The 20,237-nt window shown below is 36.9% G+C and overlaps 11 protein-coding genes across 11 annotated transcripts in view; 5 read left to right on the forward strand and 6 right to left on the reverse strand.

Moving 5' to 3' along the window:
* C9374_002812 (uncharacterized protein) overlaps positions 1-53 on the reverse strand; it is a gene marked incomplete at both ends in the record, with an annotated part of 642 nt that extends 589 nt beyond the window's left edge. Inside the window, one exon of the mRNA XM_044692271.1 lies at positions 1-53. This exon is cut by the window's left edge and continues 589 nt beyond it. Coding sequence (XP_044550358.1) covers positions 1-53 — 53 coding nt within the window.
* An 850-nt stretch (positions 54-903) lies between these two features.
* On the reverse strand, positions 904-2,271 carry C9374_002813 (uncharacterized protein; the record flags this gene model as incomplete). Its single annotated transcript, XM_044692272.1, has 1 exon — positions 904-2,271. One exon carries the CDS (start codon positions 2,269-2,271, stop codon positions 904-906), a length of 1,368 nt encoding a protein of 455 aa, XP_044550359.1.
* A 633-nt stretch (positions 2,272-2,904) lies between these two features.
* C9374_002814 (uncharacterized protein) lies at positions 2,905-6,388 on the forward strand (the record flags this gene model as incomplete). The annotated part of the gene is made up of 3 exons (XM_044692273.1): positions 2,905-4,316; positions 4,376-4,816; positions 4,876-6,388. 3 exons carry the CDS (start codon positions 2,905-2,907, stop codon positions 6,386-6,388), a joined length of 3,366 nt encoding a protein of 1,121 aa, XP_044550360.1.
* Positions 6,389-6,530: 142 nt separating this feature from the next.
* Positions 6,531-7,247, forward strand: C9374_002815 (uncharacterized protein; the record flags this gene model as incomplete). Its single annotated transcript, XM_044692274.1, has 1 exon — positions 6,531-7,247. One exon carries the CDS (start codon positions 6,531-6,533, stop codon positions 7,245-7,247), a length of 717 nt encoding a protein of 238 aa, XP_044550361.1.
* Positions 7,248-7,347: 100 nt separating this feature from the next.
* Positions 7,348-9,489, reverse strand: C9374_002816 (uncharacterized protein; the record flags this gene model as incomplete). The annotated part of the gene is made up of 1 exon (XM_044692275.1): positions 7,348-9,489. The coding sequence occupies one exon, from the start codon at positions 9,487-9,489 to the stop codon at positions 7,348-7,350; it is 2,142 nt and encodes a 713-aa protein (XP_044550362.1).
* Positions 9,490-9,671: 182 nt separating this feature from the next.
* C9374_002817 (uncharacterized protein) lies at positions 9,672-12,698 on the forward strand (the record flags this gene model as incomplete). Its single annotated transcript, XM_044692276.1, has 1 exon — positions 9,672-12,698. One exon carries the CDS (start codon positions 9,672-9,674, stop codon positions 12,696-12,698), a length of 3,027 nt encoding a protein of 1,008 aa, XP_044550363.1.
* A 187-nt stretch (positions 12,699-12,885) lies between these two features.
* On the forward strand, positions 12,886-14,202 carry C9374_002818 (uncharacterized protein; the record flags this gene model as incomplete). Its single annotated transcript, XM_044692277.1, has 2 exons — positions 12,886-13,454; positions 13,530-14,202. 2 exons carry the CDS (start codon positions 12,886-12,888, stop codon positions 14,200-14,202), a joined length of 1,242 nt encoding a protein of 413 aa, XP_044550364.1.
* Positions 14,203-14,323: 121 nt separating this feature from the next.
* Positions 14,324-15,991, forward strand: C9374_002819 (uncharacterized protein; the record flags this gene model as incomplete). Its single annotated transcript, XM_044692278.1, has 3 exons — positions 14,324-14,599; positions 14,657-14,774; positions 14,838-15,991. The coding sequence occupies 3 exons, from the start codon at positions 14,324-14,326 to the stop codon at positions 15,989-15,991; spliced, it is 1,548 nt and encodes a 515-aa protein (XP_044550365.1).
* Positions 15,992-16,133: 142 nt separating this feature from the next.
* On the reverse strand, positions 16,134-17,148 carry C9374_002820 (uncharacterized protein; the record flags this gene model as incomplete). The annotated part of the gene is made up of 2 exons (XM_044692280.1): positions 16,134-16,802; positions 16,906-17,148. The coding sequence occupies 2 exons, from the start codon at positions 17,146-17,148 to the stop codon at positions 16,134-16,136; spliced, it is 912 nt and encodes a 303-aa protein (XP_044550366.1).
* A 126-nt stretch (positions 17,149-17,274) lies between these two features.
* On the reverse strand, positions 17,275-17,547 carry C9374_002821 (uncharacterized protein; the record flags this gene model as incomplete). The annotated part of the gene is made up of 1 exon (XM_044692281.1): positions 17,275-17,547. The coding sequence occupies one exon, from the start codon at positions 17,545-17,547 to the stop codon at positions 17,275-17,277; it is 273 nt and encodes a 90-aa protein (XP_044550367.1).
* A 249-nt stretch (positions 17,548-17,796) lies between these two features.
* On the reverse strand, positions 17,797-19,788 carry C9374_002822 (uncharacterized protein; the record flags this gene model as incomplete). The annotated part of the gene is made up of 1 exon (XM_044692282.1): positions 17,797-19,788. One exon carries the CDS (start codon positions 19,786-19,788, stop codon positions 17,797-17,799), a length of 1,992 nt encoding a protein of 663 aa, XP_044550368.1.
* Positions 19,789-20,237: the final 449 nt, after the last annotated feature.

The following is a 20,237-nucleotide window of genomic DNA, read 5'->3' on the forward strand; positions in this document are numbered from 1 at the left end:
CAATATTTCCAAGCAATGAGCAGATTTCGAAGCATGTGTCCGAAAATATCCATCTTGTTTCCTTTTTTTTCGCAAATTCGAAGAAATACCTTGCTGATGCGTGTTATTCTTATTGGGATTTTCCATCTCGTAGTTGTTGTTGCTGCTGTTAGAATGATGACTTGTTGAGCTCGTGTTTGACTCCACGTCTATTGTCCATGATAATCTGTTTTTGGACAGATTCGATTGGAGTCTATGATTCATTGCGGTGTTGTATGATGATTCATCATCTTTGGTCAATGAACTGTTCATGAATTTCAATGAGCATGTTCGAGAAGGAATCGAAGAGCACAGATGCGGCGTGTGTTGGTGAGTGTTGTTGTTGTTGGTATTGTTGACAACATGAGGATCCATCGTCGTGTCTATTACGTCTCGAGATGATACGTGGTCATGCTCTTCGTTTGGAAGAGTTATTGTTGTTATTGTTTTTGAAGTCGACGGTATTTTTTGGTCTTGTTGTTGATGACAAGTTCTGCAACCTTCAACATTTCTTGGACTGAGGACAGAACAAGAGCGAACGTGTTCCCACCTTGTGGATGTTTTATCCACTTGGGTGGTGACTTGAATCGTTGATGATGATGCGCAAAATTGTTGGTTCTCTAGTTGCTGTCTCGTTTGACATGTTCGAATTTGCAGTGGAGACATTTTTTTGATCATTTGCACGTAATGTTGCCATTGTGGTGATATCTGATCGTTGGATCTTGTGATAACAACAACAAGAATCGAATATGGACTGTAGATGGGGATCGAGAGATATCTCAAGAGCTTTCAAGCCGTATCTGGTCTGTCTAGTTTCACGTCAATTCGAATTCGAAGAGGCGCATTGAACCTGTTCTTCTTTTGAATGAATCATAAATTAATAATTTAATAATTTCTAATGTTCATAGTGTTGGTAGCCTTGCTGGCGGTTCCTGAGCTGTATGGATATCCTTGGTTGTAGTCGTTGTTGAGAACTTCAACGAATTTCTTCAAAATGGCAGTTGAGCCGTCAATTCTCAAAGTAAAATCTCTGTTGACATTTCTCCAACTGCTTTCGTTACCCTTCTTTGGTGGGAAAACATAAGGTGGGTTTGGATAATCAGTATCTCTCCAATTACCAGTACTCATCATCAAAATATTGTCATCAATAATCCAATACTTTTCATGGGAGAATTCCAAGCACTCCTTTGCAGACAATGTAACAGTAATACCATTATCCAAAAGCTTACGATAGCATTTGTATGCATCAAGAGCTTCTGATTTAGAGAAGACATAATGAGATGCAAAAAGTGTCAATGCAATACCTTGTTGATTCAATTGGATGACATAATCACAGAGATCAGGATGAGAAATTTCATAAATGCTAACCTTCAAAGATTTTCTTGTTTGACGCAATGCAGACATCAAGAAATCATAAGCATAGTCTGGACTGGCACTAATGGAAATGTTATAGGTATCTCTGTACTCTTGAATTGTACCAGATGAAGCATCACAATGTTGAAAGTGTAAATTTTCTGGAATGGTGACAGTTGCAGTGCTGGTTCTCACGAGTTGAATGTCACTTTGAGAGTATTGACTGTAGTCAACTTGAAGAGGAACAGCTTGTTTGAAATCATATTCAAAAACTGACTGAGAAAACTTTTGAACAATTCCAGAGGAGGTTTGACACTCGTTCACCAAAATACCTGCCTCTCTGTTCTTTCTGAAAGAGGTTTGTGAGAAGTTGATGCTAGAAATTGCTGCCTTGCAACCATCAATAGCAATATACTTGGCATGCAAGAATGTTGTGGTTGTGTAATATCTCACATCAGCACCAGCAATCTTCAAATAGGTCAACAAGTCCATCTTTCCGTCACATAATTGATCATCATACTTGTTGGTGATGATACGAACACGAACTCTCTTGCTCACAATTTGATTAATCAATGCTTGGAAAATTGGAAACTTTTCATTATTCAACAAATCAGAAGCAGAGCAACCCATACAGCCATTCTTTGGATACGAGCATCCACTCCAACTATCAAATCCCGGAATGGCAATATCAATGCTAGAGGTTGCACTCAACACAAGATTGGTTTCCTCCTTTGTGGAGTGATCAGGAGAGAAGAGAGGTGTTAAACCAATAGATGCACGTGGAACGTTGAGTGGATGGAACGGACTCGAGTAGGTGGTGTTTTGTAAATCCGCAGAGACGCATGAGGAAGTTGCTAGTACAGCAACAAGGACCAAAAGAAGGAACAAGCCTATTTTCATTGTTGTTGGATGTTGAAAAAGTTCTTGTTGATGATAATTATGGAGGAATGATGATGATGATTATCAATCTCACTAGGTCTTTCGCTAACGGTAAGTCTTTCAAAAAGTCAGTTCGGGAGGAAAAACCTCGTGATGATGCAATGATTTTTTTGAAAGATAATTAGGAGCGTGTGCGGAGTGGTCTCCTCATTCATGGTCAGGACATAGGTACTTGTTCAACTATCGAAACACATCCTTATGAAAGAGTAAAGAGTAGGATTTCGCATTGTCGTTTACGAAAATACTTTCTTTTCTTCTCGTCAGGTTTTGAAAATGTTTCAAAAAAGCATTGTACCTTATTATTACCTCCTGCTTTCGAAAAAAGGGAATATTTAAATACGCTAGATGCAACATCTTCGCTTCTATGGGCAATATCCTCATGCTCTTGTTCCAGATTGAATCTGTGCACAGATATGAGTGTTCTAAAATTTGCTCGCTTTAGCCTTTTCCTTATTTACTCGTTGTGTTGGTCAGATCCATCGAGATTGATGCGCTTCAAAGGTTGTTCTCTCTGTGCAAAAACACACTGAATATTCTTTGGTTCGGTAGTTTATTTTCATCCTTCAAGTAGAGTGTGCGTTGTACCAAAACAAAATGTCATCTCTTTCAACGCCCGTTTCATCAACGGCACGAGGCTCAACATCAAACAAGCCATCTACTGCTGCAACCATGCCTGGATGGTCTCTGCAAATTCCTTCATCCTCCTCCGCATCGGAATGGCAAGAACAGGCTACCAACAGCGTTTCTGTCGTTAGCAACAGTAACAAGAACGCAACATTGCCAACGAGTAGCAAGAATCATCTTCAAAAGAGCCACCACCACGACGACGAAGAGCCTATGAACGATCACGGCTTGGTCGTTGAGAATCTTAGGAGCAGTAGTAGCCATAGTTGTCGAGATCATGTAGCTTCTCAGAAGATGTTTGAAGAACAACGAATAATACCATCATCGTATTCTTGTCCTTCAAAATCATCCCCTCTTTATCCTTCTTCTTCATCGACACTAACGACCACGTCTGCAACATTCCCTCCATCGCCAATCTCTAACAACAGTTTTAATTGTAAAACACCGCAAGAATGCAACATATCACTTAATGTCTCCTCAGAAGAAACGAAATTATTTCCTCAACAAGAACAACCCCTCTTGGATTCTTCATTAGCATCAAACTCTTCAACCCTGAACTCCATCTCACCTGTGTCATCACCTGCTGATGACCTACCCTCGAATATATCTCCATCATGTACTAAAGTTTTTCTACCACCATGTCAACGACGGCCGTCTCTCAACTCAGATAAACAAGTCATACCTGACGCTACACAGGAAGCATTGCTCGATGATATTAAGGATTTTTTTAAGTTTTTGCACATTTCTTTCACTGGAGGAGATTTTTCTGAATATGCAAGTGCGTTGACAAGAGAAACTCACTTTCTTTTTATGAAGTCTTTCAAATACTTGAATATACTGCTAGGCTTATCGGTAATTTTAATGGTATATTATTTCAAGAAAGAATCACGGTCCATATTTCTAATTTGTTTTACTACCTATTTCGAGCCAATTATTCATGTATGCTGTACTTGGCTCACTATTTCTAAAGTGAAGACTCTAACTCAGAAAAAACGACTAACTATTGCTCGATGTCTGGCCTCCACCTTAATAGCATTTATTGTACATACCTACTATGAAGTGACGCTACTATATGTGGTCACACTCACCAAGATTATAGTATTTTGCTACTTTTTTAATGAGACGCTTGGAACCACAATATTTAACTGCTGCACTATGATCTTCTTTACAGCATTGGCATTGTTTTGTACAAACACACCATGGTACAGAATATTTGAAATTACAGCCATGTTAATTTTTGTATCAACGATGAACATTTTCATTTCCCACATTCAAACTTTAGAAAGAGACGGAAGCTTGAGAGAAAAAATTGAACACTTGCAAGAGAAGATATTAAGTCAAGAGAAGACAAAATTTATTGGAAATTTATCTCACGAAGCAAGGTAAGTAAAGCAGAAATTTTGGTGATTTTCCTCACAAGTTAAACTATTGATACATCTAGAAATCCACTCCATGGTATATTAGGAGCTGCCACCATTATGAAGAATGAATATGAAAAATGTGAAAGCCCTTTAAAACACAAGAGAAAGAGCCGACGAAGAAGTGTATTACATCAAAGAGATCAAAAACCTTCCGATCAAGAAGATGGACTCAGTGACACTGATTCAACATCGAGCGATGGTACTTCACAATCTCATATTGAACTCGTGAATGATATCTACAATAATGCAAATTTATTGCTACAAGTTTTCAGCACTTCTCTCCAATTATCAAGTCTAGAAATTGGAAATGTGTCACTCAATTATGAAGCTTTTTCTGTGCAACAACTGATTGAGTCTGTTACGTCAGTGTTTTACACCATTGCCAACGACAAAAAAGTAGCACTTCATTCGTACGTGAATTTGAACAACTTACCCTTACACGTAATTGGAGATCATGTGAAGTAAGTTTTCTGTGTAATTATGACATTTTTATACTAACAATTGTTCATGTGTTCATTAGAATTTCTCAAGTGCTTATGAATTTAGTGTCAAATTCCATCAAATACTCTCTTCCAAACGGCGGTCATGTGACTGTGAGTTGTTCAAAATGTGACGATTCTGAACTAATAGAAGAGTTCAAAATAGACAAGCACTGCATCATCAATGCAGTGCTTCAAGAAAATCCAGATTTCTCAGATGAAGATTTTGTGTTTTTGAAATTTGAGTGCAAAGATGATGGCAAGGGAATTAAGCCAGATTGTATCAAGGACTTATTCCAACCTTTTAAAACGATCCAAGAAGTTACTATTGGCAGCGGAGAAAGCACCACTAGTCCTAGTGTGGAATCCTCAGGCTCTCTCTTTGATCAATATTATCTCAAGTCTCTTCGAAAAAGTTCTAGCAACTCTGGATTGGGCATGTTGTTGACCAATAGAAATGGCATTGGATTGAGCATTTCAAAAAGGTTGGTTGACAGAATGCATGGAACCATTGCTGTCAGTAGCAACATTTCTCCTGGATCATCTGGAACAACCATTACCATTATTGTTCCTGTTAGAATTGGAAACGCTGAAGCAAGTCTTAACAGTTATGAATCTGTGGTTCATCAAGAAGACTTGGAAACATTGAAATCAAAATTGTCTCCGTTTACTGTGTTTTTGATTGACTCTGACAATATTTTCCTGGACATTGTTGAAAAGTACCTTCGATTTGTGAGTCACGAGTGTCACGTTGTTAAAATTCCAAGCATTTTGAACGACAATCATCTTCCTGTCAACCCTCACAGTAAGGTTCTCATCATTTATCAGGAGGACATGCACAAACAAGTGAAGAATGTATTCTCCTCGGTTAGCAGCTGTAACCGAATTTTAATGCCAATCTCCACTCGTGGCAGAACTAGAAGGTATCCAAATCTTGTCTACATTACCAAGCCGCTAAAAATTGAGGAACTGTACCATACCTTAGCACAGCAGCTCATTAGCTTTTGTACGAGAGAAGTTCAAAAGCAATTCCAACAAGGAGAGAGCATGATCGTCGTACCAGAAGTTTCTATAACTATTGATGAAAGTGCTTCGGAACTTCCTCAACACACCTCAATACATTCTCCAAACCCTAATGAAAGTAGTGGCTCTCACAAAGAAGGACGAATATTAGTTGTGGATGACAATCAAGTCAATAGAAGAGTAATGAGCAAAATGATGCATTTATTGGGATTTAAGGATGTGGACAGTGCTTGTGATGGAAAGGAGTGTTTTGAAATGTTTCAAACGAAACAGTATGACGTTATTCTCATGGATCTACTCATGCCAAATATTTGTGGAAAACAATGTGTGACCATGATCAGAGAGTATGAAAAGTCAAATTCACACCTACATGTTCCAATCATTGCTGTGACTGCAAATATTTGGGAAAATGTCACATCATTGTCCGAGATTGGATTTGATTCAGTTCTTTACAAACCCATTTTAATGACCAAACTTAAGGAGGTTGTAGAGAAGTGTCTTGACGAAAAAGCATTCGATCCTGATGTTTAAGACTACGTGCAGAGTGCAAACAATGGAAATATTTCTCTCTAGATCCAGATGAATCACTGTCTTCTAAGGTGCAATTGACAATTTTGGAATCAATTAGTGCGAGTCCAATTAAATTTTAAAAAAATATTGACAAGACACTTTCATGATTTTGTTCGACAAGATTCACATCCGAAAACCTTCTTCGCTACGAGGAGATGTTTCTCTATTAACCACTGTAGCCAAAACACTCTTCTATGAAACCTTTCGAGAAGACAACACCGAGGAAAATATGAAAGCCTATTTGGAACAAGCCTTCAATCCGACTCAACAAACCAATGAATTACAAGATCCGAACACATTTATTGCATTTATTGAAATGGAATGGGATGATGAATTGAACGAATATTTACAACAAAAATGTTCGTCTCTTGAAAGAATTCAATTTCTAGAATCACAAATGTCATATGTCCAAGAGCCGGAAGAAGAGGACATGAATTCATCAAATACTCAAATACAGAAAAAACACACCAAGAAATTAGTCATTGCTTATTGTAAATTGAAATATGGAGCTTTTGAACCTTGTTTGAAATATCAAGGAAATGAAACGATTGAACTATGTCGATGTTATGTATTGAAGGAATTTCATGGAACTTGTATTGCACATCGACTCATGCAAGAATGTTTACGTGTGGCACGGGAAGTGAAATTTGGAATGGATCATCAGACGACATGTAAATCCATATGGTTGGGAGTTTGGGAACGAAATGCACGAGCGAAAAAATTCTATGAAAAGTACAAGTTTGAAAAAGTGGGAGAACATGTGTTTGTGATGGGAGATGATCCACAACGAGATGAAATCTATGAATTAATTTTGAATTAATTTTGAATTATTGAAATAACATAAATAAATATATGGTTCGTGATTGGTAACAGATATTATTGTTGACCTGTCAAAATTAGAGTCATTCAAGAGATTCAAGTTAATCTTCAAGCAACAAGATGGATGTCAGTGCTTGACGTTCGACCTGGAAAGGTAATTTGACTCGAGTTCGAGGGCACACCTTTTCCACATGTTCCTCGAAGTCACATCGTTGCATATCCATGTGACAAGATGGACATTGAATTTCATACGTCTGCAAATCCAAATTCTGTGTGAGTGACCATGAGTTGTGATTCAAATCTCGAGAGTAATGAAATTTCTGACAATGCTCTTCATAGAACTTTCGATTCAATGTCATGCCACATTCCAAACATGAAATTTTCGAAGATGCAATAAGTTGTTTGAATTTGTTTCGTTTCTCAATCAATTGTTCGATTGGAGTTGAATGTTCAAACGAATATCTTGAAAGTGAATACTCGATATCGAATGGAATGAATGGTTCAGCATCGATCGCATTATCACTCTCCATCAAGTGAATCTTAATTGTCGTTGATTGTGAAAATTTCGAAATGATTCCTTGCAATACCGCTTGTAAAGGTTTTTTTTGAAATTGAAAACCTAAATGAAGACGAGGTGTTGACAGAGTCTGAATGGATGGTTCCCATTGCTGATTCTGTTCATAATGGTTATACAAATCATTGAGCATATCCGTCAAATGTTTAGAGTCGTCTTGAGCATTTAAATTCTTAATGAAAATGTGAGTCAATGTGTTGTAGGGTTCAGAAGAATTATGGCGATTCACTAGAAATTGAGATAAATATTTCAAAAGCTTGTAATTCAAACTTGGATAACATGAATGATTTGAAATGGTCAATTCCAAGCATTTCAAGTTTTTTAAATGATTTTCCAAGAGATGAAGAATCAAATCTCCATCCCACTCGCTAAATAAATTGCATGTCAATGATTCCAAATGAATCATCTTTTCCAAAAACACACCAAATCCAGTGCCTAGAAATGAAATACCATCCAATCTTAATTCTTTTATGGATTGAAGAGAGGTCAAATCCATATCTTTGGTAATTGTGAAAATTTCTTCGCCACCGCTACCGATCGAGTGTGACATGCAAATATCGAAAACCATATCCAATGATAAATCGAGACGTCGTAATTGTGGCATTAAGCAAATACACTGCATTAATTTTTCTGCAATTTTTGTGAGTTGGTTCATGGTGATGGAATCTTGCATTCCATATTCATTCTTACAAATTCCAATTTTTGCGGATTCAATGCAATTTGAATGTTGCTTGAGAAAACTCTCAAGCTTGATCAATGACATGCTATTCGCACGAAAAGAAACATGTCGACAAGTGTCAAAAATTTCCACAAGATTGGAATTGACATGAAAATATTCTGGAGTTTGTAAATTTCCATTGTTACTAAGAGTCGAATAAAAATTCTCATTGCAATAGACAAATCTTAATCCTGATACATGCAAATGATACAATCGAGACACATCTTCCAAAACGAGAATTTTCAACTGAGGACATTGTTGGATCTGAGATACAAAATGGTGATTTCCTTGAACGTTTTTTACAACCAAAGTTTTCAAGGAATGCGAAACAGTTTTCAATAGTTCAAGGATGGCACTCATGGTACAATCACATAATCTCATCATGGCACTAGGAACTGTTCCATCCATATTCGAATACATGTTAAAAAGTGGCCATGTATTCCAATTTTGGAAATAATCTCCATATTCGTTAAGTAAGTGCAACAACCTGTCAGATTCTTGTTGAGTGCGAGATTTAAATTCATTACCATTTTGTAGAGATGGATAGAGAAGATTCGAATTGATGTACAATAATAATGATTGTTTCAAATCTCCATGAATGAATAAATGTGAAATTTTCATCGAATGATTTGAAATGAATTTTGTTAAATAGGATATAAATGGAAAAATATCTTTTTCAATATTCAGATCATGTCTGTCCTTTTCATCATCATGATTATATATTGAATCGAACAAAGAATTCTGTTGATCATCACAAAATAATGAATTTTGAAAAATATATTGTTCTACATTTGGATAAATATGAATGGTGTGAACTCGAGTAATGATTGCACTTCTCCATGAAGAACAAACTTTTGGTATTTGAACCATCATGTATCGGAAATCGAGAAAGGTAAAGATTTGAAAACAAATTTCGGGAGGAACGAGTTCATCAAATGTTTTGCTGGACATTTTTTTTTGTAATTGCAAAGTTCATTGTTTTGATCTTTGTACCCTTCTTTGTGACGAGTGCTTGGATGGCTGAACGATCGAAATCAACCAACAATGTCCCAAAGATGTTAGTGTCATTTGTTTTTTCCCGCCTTGCAAATTTATGACCGTTAAATTTTCTCAAATGCCAAAAGTCAAAAAAAATGATTCAACGATTGAGTGATCCAACCTCGACCCTCGAAGCACAACTTGGTACGGATCCACAGCACATTCTAGCCAGCGCCACACCTCTCCACGGAGAAGACTTGATCAATCCCTTCTCTCCTCCTTCCTCTCTTCGAATTCAAGACTTGTCCCCTCTTCGAAATTACAAACAACAACGACAAGCTTCTGTTGGATCTCCACAATCCAAAATTCTCAATAACAACCATTCATCACCTTTGAAACAACAACTTGCAACTCCTCAAAAAAGACAATCCCCAAATTCCAACCTTTCCAAAACTTTGAAGAAATCTCAAATTATTCATTCTCGATCTCGTGCCTTTGAGAAATCTCCTGAAGGTTCTCAGTTTTATAGAAATCAATCAGTATTGTTTGATTTGAATTCTCCTTTGGAAAATAAGGAAAATGACATGGAAATTAGTCCAGGAAATGAATCGTCTCCAAAATCTCTAAATTTGGGAAACAAGACTCAATCGACTTCTCCTTATAGAAAAGTATTGAGTCCCATCTCACCGAATCAACTCATGGAAGACTCTCCTCAGAATCATCCTTCTTCAACTCACACGTTGACTGATCTTCAACGTAAAAAACCAGCTTCCAGATATTCTCCATATATGGTAAACAGTCCACAACAACCATCCAAATCCTCTCTTCGTTCCATGAATCATCATCATTCACCTCGCCTCAATCACTCTCCTCTTCTCAGATTTGCCACTACCACTGGTTCTCAAAAAAAGAAATCTCCATTGTACTTGTCTTCTCAACATCATGTGAAAACTCCAATTCATCATCGAAAACGAAATCCCTCTCCAAAGAATTCAATTTCTCAGCAACAACACTCTTCCAACAATAACCATCCAAACAACAATCATACTCTGCCAGTGACCATGAAACCCATTCAATTCGAACCTCCCACGTCAAGTGTCAATGATTGTTCTCCAATTGCATCGTGTCAACAACCAAAAGCAAATTCTTCTAATGCTCGCTTCGTTCAATCTCCATTCAAAACTCCAAGTTATTACAAAAAGAGACAAGCATTGGCTGAGGATCTTTCCTTGGCCTATGAAGATTCTTATTCTCGAAGCGCGAAAAAGAATGCATTGAAAAATCCATTCACTTCACCAAATATTCATTCGAATGGATCGAATAGTTTTAAACAAATTCATGTCATTCCAGATAAGGCGTATAAAATGATGGTTGGTAATGCTCAACAACAAATGAATGAGAAAATTCATGAAATTGAACAACAACAACAACAATCGAAAAAGAAATCTCTGATTCGTTCCATGAAGGATTATAGAAAGAACAAGTTGGAAAGTTTGAAAAATAAGTTGAGAGAACAACGAACTTTGTTTATGCAGAATCATCATCATCACGGTCACTCCAATGATGGGACTTCCCTTAAATGTACAAATATGGAAACTATGCAACATTTGACAGCTCAGCAGGCAAGCTCTTCTTTTTCAAGTACAGGAAGTGATAAAAAGAAATCTCCAGCACGTAAGAGAAAATACGATGAAACCGATGAAAATCTTCAAGGAGGTGCCAGTATGGTTCGTTCTTTAGGAGCTGTTTTAACTCAAAATCCTTCTCAAGAACCTTCCATGTTGACTCTAGAAACCAATTCACGTAAAGATTTACAAAGTTCCAATGCTCTACCTGCTCAATCTGCTTTACTAAATTCCTTCATGCAAGATCAAGATGAAGGATTGAATCCTGTTGACAGTGATCATGACAATGACGATGACGACCATAGTATCAATGAAGAAGTAATTGTTGAAGAAGAACACAAAATGGTCGAATCTCCAACGAAAAAGTTGAAATCTGATCAGGGAAGACCATTATGGAGTCGTTTGAAGAAAGCTCTCACTCGAAAACCAAATATTTTGAATGAAAATGAGAATTCGAAAATGAGTGGAAGTGTATTGAAGAGAAAACTTTCAAAGAAGAGTTTAATGTTGGCCAAACAAAAGCAAAATAGTGCATCGGGTGAGGTGACATCGACAAGTGCTTCGAATTTGATTTCGTATGCTGTGGATCAGGAACATCAGTCAAATGCCAATGTGTCTAATCAAGGTCCTTTGAAGAAACAAAAGAGTTTTGGAGAGCATTACTTTTCATCACTCGTTCATGGTTTTCGACACAAAGATCATTCTGAAAGTTCATCAAATCCAACTTGTGAAGATGACATGAAATTGAAAAATCGACAATTTCAAATTCAAGACAATCTTCAAGAAAAGTTCATGACCAACATGAAAGAAACATTTACCACGGGAGAGAATTTAACCACCATCTACCAACCACCTCTTCTTCTTGATTCTCAATTGTCAAATGTCACTCAACCATTTAAGGTTCCTTCCCTTAATTTGAAAAGTGTTCCACCTCTCTCCCTCAAGACTTTGGAGAATACACACAACCTTCAAAACACTCCACGTGGTAATGCTGCTGAAGAAATGATTGTTCCAATTCCATCTGCATTGGAAGAATCTCGAGAAAAATCATTTTCATATAATTTTGTTGAAACCATTCATACACCTCATCATCGAGAGTATTTTATCAAACATTGTGAAAAGGAATACAATTCAGAGAATATTGAATTTTGGTGTGAGGTGAGACTTAAATATGAGTTTTTGAGGAATCGAGCTCAACGGTATGAACATGCAATCAAGTTATTGAATGGTTATGTCGAGTTGACTTCTGACAAGGCCATCAATATTGACAAAAAATCCATTCTTCTTGTGAAAACACGAGTCAAGGATGAAACGGATGATTTAGTAGATTTATTTGAACCTATTACCAAACATATTGAAACAGTCATGCAAGATGCTTTTAAAAGATTTCAACTTTCACCTCTTTATCAAGAAATGATTTCACACCACAAACAATTATTGGAAAAGAATAGTATTGGACCAACCTCTACGGATTTAGATACACCAAGAGGAGCTCATGCAAATTTCAAATCAAAGGTCATTAACTTTTTATCACCAAAAGGAATTTTACATCATTGATCGAACTAATTGGTGTCATTTCCAAATTTGTATATATATTTTGAATTACAGACATCATAATGGTTTGATCATTCTTCACTTTGGTGTGAAGACTTTGATCAAAACCAACCCATGGCTGTCATGTAAATGTTCACTCATAAACAATACAAACAACATTTTAATTGTTTTAATTTATTTATGAAAAAAAATGAATTTATCATCTCCATTGTCCCTCTTTTCTTTTCCGAGTACTGTTTTCTGCTGTGGTTATAATACTGATCGGTTTTTAGGCGTGAAGAGTGATCACGGGCCATCGGATCTCTTCTCATTGGTTCATTTATCCACTTTAGAGAATGAAATGAAAAACGCAGGAGCAGGCTATATTGTACAAGTATCTACGAAATTTTCCAAATCCTATTTTCTAACAAGTAATCATCATGTATATATTGGTAGAGATATGCGTCGTTGGACTTGGCCCGATCTTCTATTGCCTGATAAAATTGTTGATATCAAAACAGGACAGAATAGTGCCTTGTTTTTAATGTCATCGGGAAAAGTTTATATGGACACTGATTCAGGAAATCCTTGTTTATTTGAAAAAGAATATACTGCTAAAATGATCGCAGCAACAGGAATGAGTTATTGGATTTTGGATGTGAATAATGTATTACGTGGAACTGGTGAGCTACTTTCCAATCCAGTTGAAAGTCCCATTGATTTGAAAGCCTATTTGGATGATGATGAAGATGTTGCAGAATTGGTCACAGGAGGAAGCAGGTATGTAGAAATCGTGAGCTGAGAATGGGGAATTAATCACAAGATCAATCGACAACAATTTCTCAATTATATTAGTATTTGTATTATCACAAATAGACGAAATTTATATATTTTGGGAGAAAAGGTAGCCTTTGGAATGTCTGATACATCGATTTATAAACTTCCACACCGTATGCATCGATTTGACGGCATGGTAAACAAAGTATCATGTGGATGGTATTTTACAATGGTGTTAGCTATTGATCACAGTTTACACGGAGCAGGTAGAAATACTTATGGACAGCTCAGCAATCCCAATACTGATCAAGATGATGATCATACGAGTGGCTCTGGTGCAGTAACAAGACCAGCTATCTATGAACAAACAACCTGGAAAGAGTTTACTCCACATCTTCCACCAGGAGAATTTGTAGAGAATATTTGTTGTGGATCCGATCATGTGGTCATTGCCACCAATAAGGGTAAAGTTCTCACCAAAGGAATGACCACGTACGGTCAGATTGGAAGACGAGATAGGAACGAAGTTTTCGATTTACCCAACTTTCATGATCCCAACTATGAGGACGTTATTAAGAATGCAGTGGGAGAGAATTACACTGCAAGATTTGCTTCCAATAATTTTAACACATTGAGTACCTATGTGATTTATGTTCCATCCATATCCAAGCAATTAATTTATTTCAAAGAAAAGATGAAAACTGCATTTATGGACAACAAACTAACCGATTTATCATTCTTCTTCCAATAAGAAGAACATGCCTCAATGTAAGTGATACATCATGGTAATCGTTTCCACACACTTGTAAATTAATGCAATGGTACAAAAATTTTCCGCCAAAATTGTATTTCAAATTTTCAAAAACAAAAAAATGTCTACAACGTTCGTCAAGAGTGCCAAATCGACCTCAGGAAATACGATCGGAACCTCACTTCCTTCCTTTTCAAAGGATAGAAAATTGGATATCACGAAAGAAGAATTGAACAAAATCGAACAGTGTATGAAAGATCCCGAATTTTTGAGGCTGTTTGAGGAATATGCCAAGGAAATTTCCGATCCAAATACTTTGAAAGAAACCGATTTGTATATTAAACAATTGGAACAGGAAGGAAGTAAATTACCTGACTCGATTGTTATTCCGAAAGCGGTAAGTTGAAAGTACTCAACATGTTGTATGCTAATGTTTCTTCTAAAACTGTTTTAGAGTTTTTGTATTCAATGTTCTTCGACGGATAAGAAAGCAAAACAGTACTTTGTAAATATTTGTTCAAGTGATAAAGTGGAAATGTACAAGGAAGAAAAAGCTACACAACAGAATAAGAGTACGTACTGTCTCAAAAACTTATACCTCTAATTTTCTACTGACACATCATTGAACAACTCAGAGGGTACTCAGTTTAAAATCCCTTTAATTGTTGGACATCCAAGAGACTCTGAAAAAGAAACAGTCATTGACGTTGTGTTTAACACAAAGACTTGTGAAAGAGCCTTGAAAGATTTATTATTTAAGAATTTTATTTGTGAACTTTCTTTGGATTATGTTGAAAAGAAATGTAATGTGACCCTCAAAAAGAATTATTATACTGAAGTTCTTGGATTAAAGAGTAAGGGTGATCCTTCTTCTCTCACCATTCAATCGTTGTTAAGTAACGACAGAGAAAAATTTGAACCCAACTCATTGTTAAAGTCTTTTGGAAAGGAAATTGAAACTCACATGAAAGAGGATGATCATGACAAGGAATTACAGATGCCACAGCCAAAGACATCTACAAAATCTAATTTAATTCAAGAAGTGAATGAACCAATGACTCCCAAGTTTGAAATTGTATATAAGAATGCGTTTGACATGTCTGAATACACCTATTCAGCGTACACAAGCTCCAACCGAACAAAACCATCAGAAATTGGAGTACGAATTTTCCTTCCTCATCTTGATTCGGCTGCAGGTGTCGATTTGGACGTCTCTGAAAACTTTTTAAAGCTTGATTCTACGCAATCGGCCAAATATCACCTCGAGGTACATTTACCGTACAGTGTTTTCAGTGACAAGGTTTCAGCTAAATTTGACAAGAAAACAAAAACCCTGAAGGTGACGCTTGCAGTCATACCAGATCCCATTCAACCGGTTGCTTTTGAAGATATTCCAAAAGAGGAAGAGGAAACGACCCAACACAAGCATGTAGATACCAATGTAAAGACTTCAAAACTGGTAGAGGAGATTGCGTCAACATCCAGTCCACAAGAGGAAAAATTGGACCAAGCGACAAAATTACCTTCTCTCACTCAAATTTCTGCACAGAAATTGTCTTCGTTTGTGCAAACCGTGCCAAGTGAAGTAGATGTAGCTTTGACAAGTTCACAAGCTCATTCATTATCAGCCCTAACACAACCACAAGAGAGCAATAAGATCGTGGTTACAGAACCAAGCGTGACAAAAAAGAAGGTCTCGTTCATGGAAAGCAGCAATTCTTCTCAGGCACAACAAGTTCCTCAACAGGCTACAGATTTCAAGAATAAGTATTTATTTGATTTAGATTAAAATGGCTTTGACTGTTGCTAGAAAAAGTGATTAAATGAAGACGCTTGTGAATTTACATAACTCAGCAAGTTTAAATTGTCACATTGGAAATGTTTCATTTTACTATTTAAAAAACCTGTGGGTTGTTCTTTATCTATTAATTCTAGCATTCTAATAAATAGCAGCTTTTCTTCTCAAAGGACGATACTAATACTCGATTGCTCTCAACAAACTGTACTCCAGTTAACAGACAATCCTTGATACGCTCGCCCTTAATTGCAGAAAATTCGTGTTCGTACTTCCAAATAAAAACAGAACAATCTTCGCTGGTTGTTGCAAAAATAATGGCTCCCTTGTCTTCGAACGCGTGGAGGGCAGAAACTCCCTTTGAATGCGCTCCTATTTCTGCCATCTTATTGAATCCATTTTTCAAGATGTACAACCTAACATGTCCACTTCCGAAAGCAGTGACAGCAGTGTCATTCACAATTTGAATTCCCGTACATGGATATTCGAGAGCTTCCACTTTGTTTTTGTGCAACTTGATGATTGTATTAAGATTGTTAATAAAAGCAATGTCACCATTTGCCAATCCAGCACAAAGTTTTGAATCGGAAAACGCTTGCAAAGCAGTGATGCCAACTGTTGCAATATTTGCTGAAGACTCAAATTGAATGTCATCCATGGAATTGAGACGAAAACAAGTAATGTTACCCGAAGAATCTCCAACATATACTCTATGTTCGTCACTTGCTAACGGACCATAAGAAAAAGTAACATTTCCTTCAATTTTGTAAAAGTACAACAGAGAAAAATTGGCAATGTCATAGAACTGTTGTTTCAGATCATTCAATAAATTAAAAGTATAATTAAAATTAAAATTGAAATTTGTTCGATTCCTAATGTTGTCCAGGTATATTTCTTTGGAAACCTACCAACACCCCAATTTCGCAGGACGCAGCCAAACACTTTCCATTCATACAAATGGCCAAATTCTTGACCTCATATTCGGAAAGGTTAGGAATGACCATCTCTTCTCCCTTGCCTGCAAAAAAGTCAGACAAATTTCTCGTAACAATACTTCCATTAGAAATGTAGCACAATACATTTCCTTTTGTATGAACCAATAAATTATTGAATGCCAGTGAGGGAGTTTCTTTGAGCAATAATTCTTTCATTTTTTTGTTGTTTGAGGGTTATTGAGAGGAATCATCATGATGATACAACCACAAAACAATTGTGCACTACTGCAACACCACCCAACAGAATTTGTATAGTACAACTAGAGTTTCCTTAGAATTTTATTATCCTGATTTGAATAACAAGACAGCAACTTGTCCGAGGTAGAAGTAGATAAAGTGTTTGGTTTCATGAGTAACGTAACTTCCAAAATTTCTGCCCACAACGCAATGCCATGTTGGGTTGTATTTCTTATCAAATTCCTTCTTGATATGAGCTGCAATGTCCTTTTCAATATTGAATTTATCCAATGCTTGAGCTGCAATGTCTACTGCATCCCGTTGCATGTTTTCTTCCATATCAGCGTTTTTGATCACGGCCTTCTTATTTTCAGACATGTTGTTGTTGTTGTTGGAGGGTGGAGTTATTTTTTCTTCTTGATTTTATGTTGTAATTCCGTTGGCGGCAAATCGAAGAGGGAATTAATAAACCTCATAATGTCATATGTTATTCAGACATGTTGGAGCATGAGTTGATTGCTCTTGAAGCAGTTGATGCTGAAGAACCAATTCAAAAAGGACAGTCATAATAAAGAATGCAGTTTTTAATAAATGATGTGAACGATGCAATGAAAACACCAGTTGAGATTATTTGATAAGATTTTCGGCAGCTTCCTTGATCTTACCCAAACGACTTTGAATATAGGCCATTCGAAGGGTCTTGTCTCTTGCCAAGAAAGGTCTAGCGCTCACGGCAAATTGGAAGCGTGGGTTGAGTTGTCTGGCAATACCTTCCACAACAACGGTACTAATTACGAGGGTTGAGAATGTAGATTCGATAGGAACATGATACTGTCGTCCAAGTGTCAAGACAGTCTCCATAACTTTTCCGACTTGAATTTCCTCAATGGGCTTATCCAGAACAAATGTAATTAAATCTGCCATTTCTGTCTTGAATTTTTCTGCATTTTCTGGTGTCAGAGTGTATCCACTATTTTCACGCAACTTTCTCGATCTTTCAATCATGAGTTGAGCAGCGTAATAGCCCTCACCACGAATAATCGCGGAGAAGAGGTCCACAAAGTTTTGTCTGTCCTCTTGTGACAATTGGGTGACCATTCCAGCGTCCAACACAACAAGCATTGGTTCGTTGGTCTCCTTATTGATTCTTACGAGCAAGTTTCCAGGATGAAGATCGGCATGAAGAAGGTTGTCGTGCAACATCATCTTCAAGAAAAGATCAGTACCTAGCTCTGCAACACGATGTCTGTGTTTCTTTTGAAGTAATCGTTGTTGCTCTTTTGTGTCAAGTTGTTCAACTTCTGGAGGGATAGGCTTGTTACCCTTTTCTTTGACAAGCTCATCCATGTCCTTGTTTGGTTGTTGAGTTGGATTAGGCATGGAAACCTCACGGTCACTACGAGCTTGGTCCATATAGTGTTGAATAGAAATTCCAGGTTCAAAACTTTCAATAAGTATATTTGGAGAGTAGTAGTATGGTGTTGGGAAAATAATCGTGTTTTTGAAATCTTGAAAATTCTTTTGGAATGCTCTCAAATTTTCACCTTCAAATATAAAGTTGGTTTGTAATTTCATACATTTCGTGAATTCCTTAACGTTTTCTTGGAGTTGAAGCCAACCCAATGATGGAAGGAATCTACTCGTAATGACACATAGTAACTCTAAAATCTTCAAGTCTTGTAAAATTTGTGTTTCCACATGAGGATGTCTAACCTTGATAGCGACATCTCTGATTTCATCCTTGTCCTTCTCCTCGTTGTGATATCTCATCTTACCCTTGTAGACTTGACCGATGGCACCACTGGCCAATGGATGTTCGCTATCCATCCATACAACAATGTCTTTATCGGTGTGTTCTCTCTTTCTGTATTGTTCATTGATAAGTTGTTTCACATTCTTCATGTGATGCTTTGGAGCATTGGAATGAAGTGTGGCAAAATGTTTGCAAACTTGAGGCTCCAACAAGTCAGCTCTAGTTGAAAGCCACTGAGAGAATTTGATGAAACAGGTACCACCATCCTTCAAACTCTGAACAACAAATGCATAAAACTTTTCATCAAGATCCCTCTCAGCTTTTTCCAACATTTCTTGTCCATTCTCGACATATTTAATTCTTGTGTATAAGAGTCTATAGAAAGGCTTTAAAACGAAGAAGTGTACCAAAGCATAAACAGCCAAAGGTGAGAAAATTGAAATAATTTCATCCAATCTTTGTCCGATATGAATTAAATAATAGACACGATGAAAGAATGAGTGAGTAAATCGGTCATACAGTAATTGTCCATATTTGTCACTGTTGATGAGAGTGGGTGTTTCAAAACCATATTCTGGTGATGTTTTTTCATCTGCAGGTTTAGAGCCAAATAACAAATTCAACCATCGACTCTTCTTTCGGATGACTCCAATCTCTTCCTCTGCTTCCTTCTCATAGGCTTTAGCAACAGCACCCAGAGTAATGGTACCACCTACGATTAACGATCCAATAACAAATCTTCTTCCGAAACGACTTGAATTAGTAGCAACGGTTTTTGCAGCTTGGCTTGCTGTGTTTTCCGTGTTGGGTGGAGGTGTTGAAGATGACGCTTGTTGAACACCTCGTCGTAAAAGCCTTCTCCACATTTTTTTTCTCCTTCAATTTGTTGCTGCAGTGGATTTCGGACGGTTATAAAATCAAATTTAATAATCAAAATTTATTGGCTAATTGGCGATTTGACTGCAAGAATAATTTGGTGCAGAATTGATAATATAAGTTTGGCTTAAAATTAATAAAGACTCGTGTAGGAAATGTAGCATTCGTTCATTGACCTATCATCGGGCAGTGCAGGGTCAAGTTTGTTTCATCGTCAGAAGCGCTGCAAGTTTTCGACAGATACCATTCAGGTACTACAATAACGATAATTATGTTCATCATTACTGGCCAGTCTCTTCATTCCACTCCCGAAAAAGGGTCATGTCATTGTAAGCGAATAGAATTGTGGTTTGAAGAAAAAATGTGTCCAAACATAAAATCTCACTCTGCAACCGGTGTGATAGGACCTTCTAAAAGACTTATCGGTCGTTCAATTATT

Source organism: Naegleria lovaniensis (assembly GCF_003324165.1).
Source record: "Naegleria lovaniensis strain ATCC 30569 chromosome Unknown tig016, whole genome shotgun sequence".
Lineage (NCBI taxonomy): Eukaryota > Heterolobosea > Eutetramitea > Acrasida > Naegleriidae > Naegleria > Naegleria lovaniensis.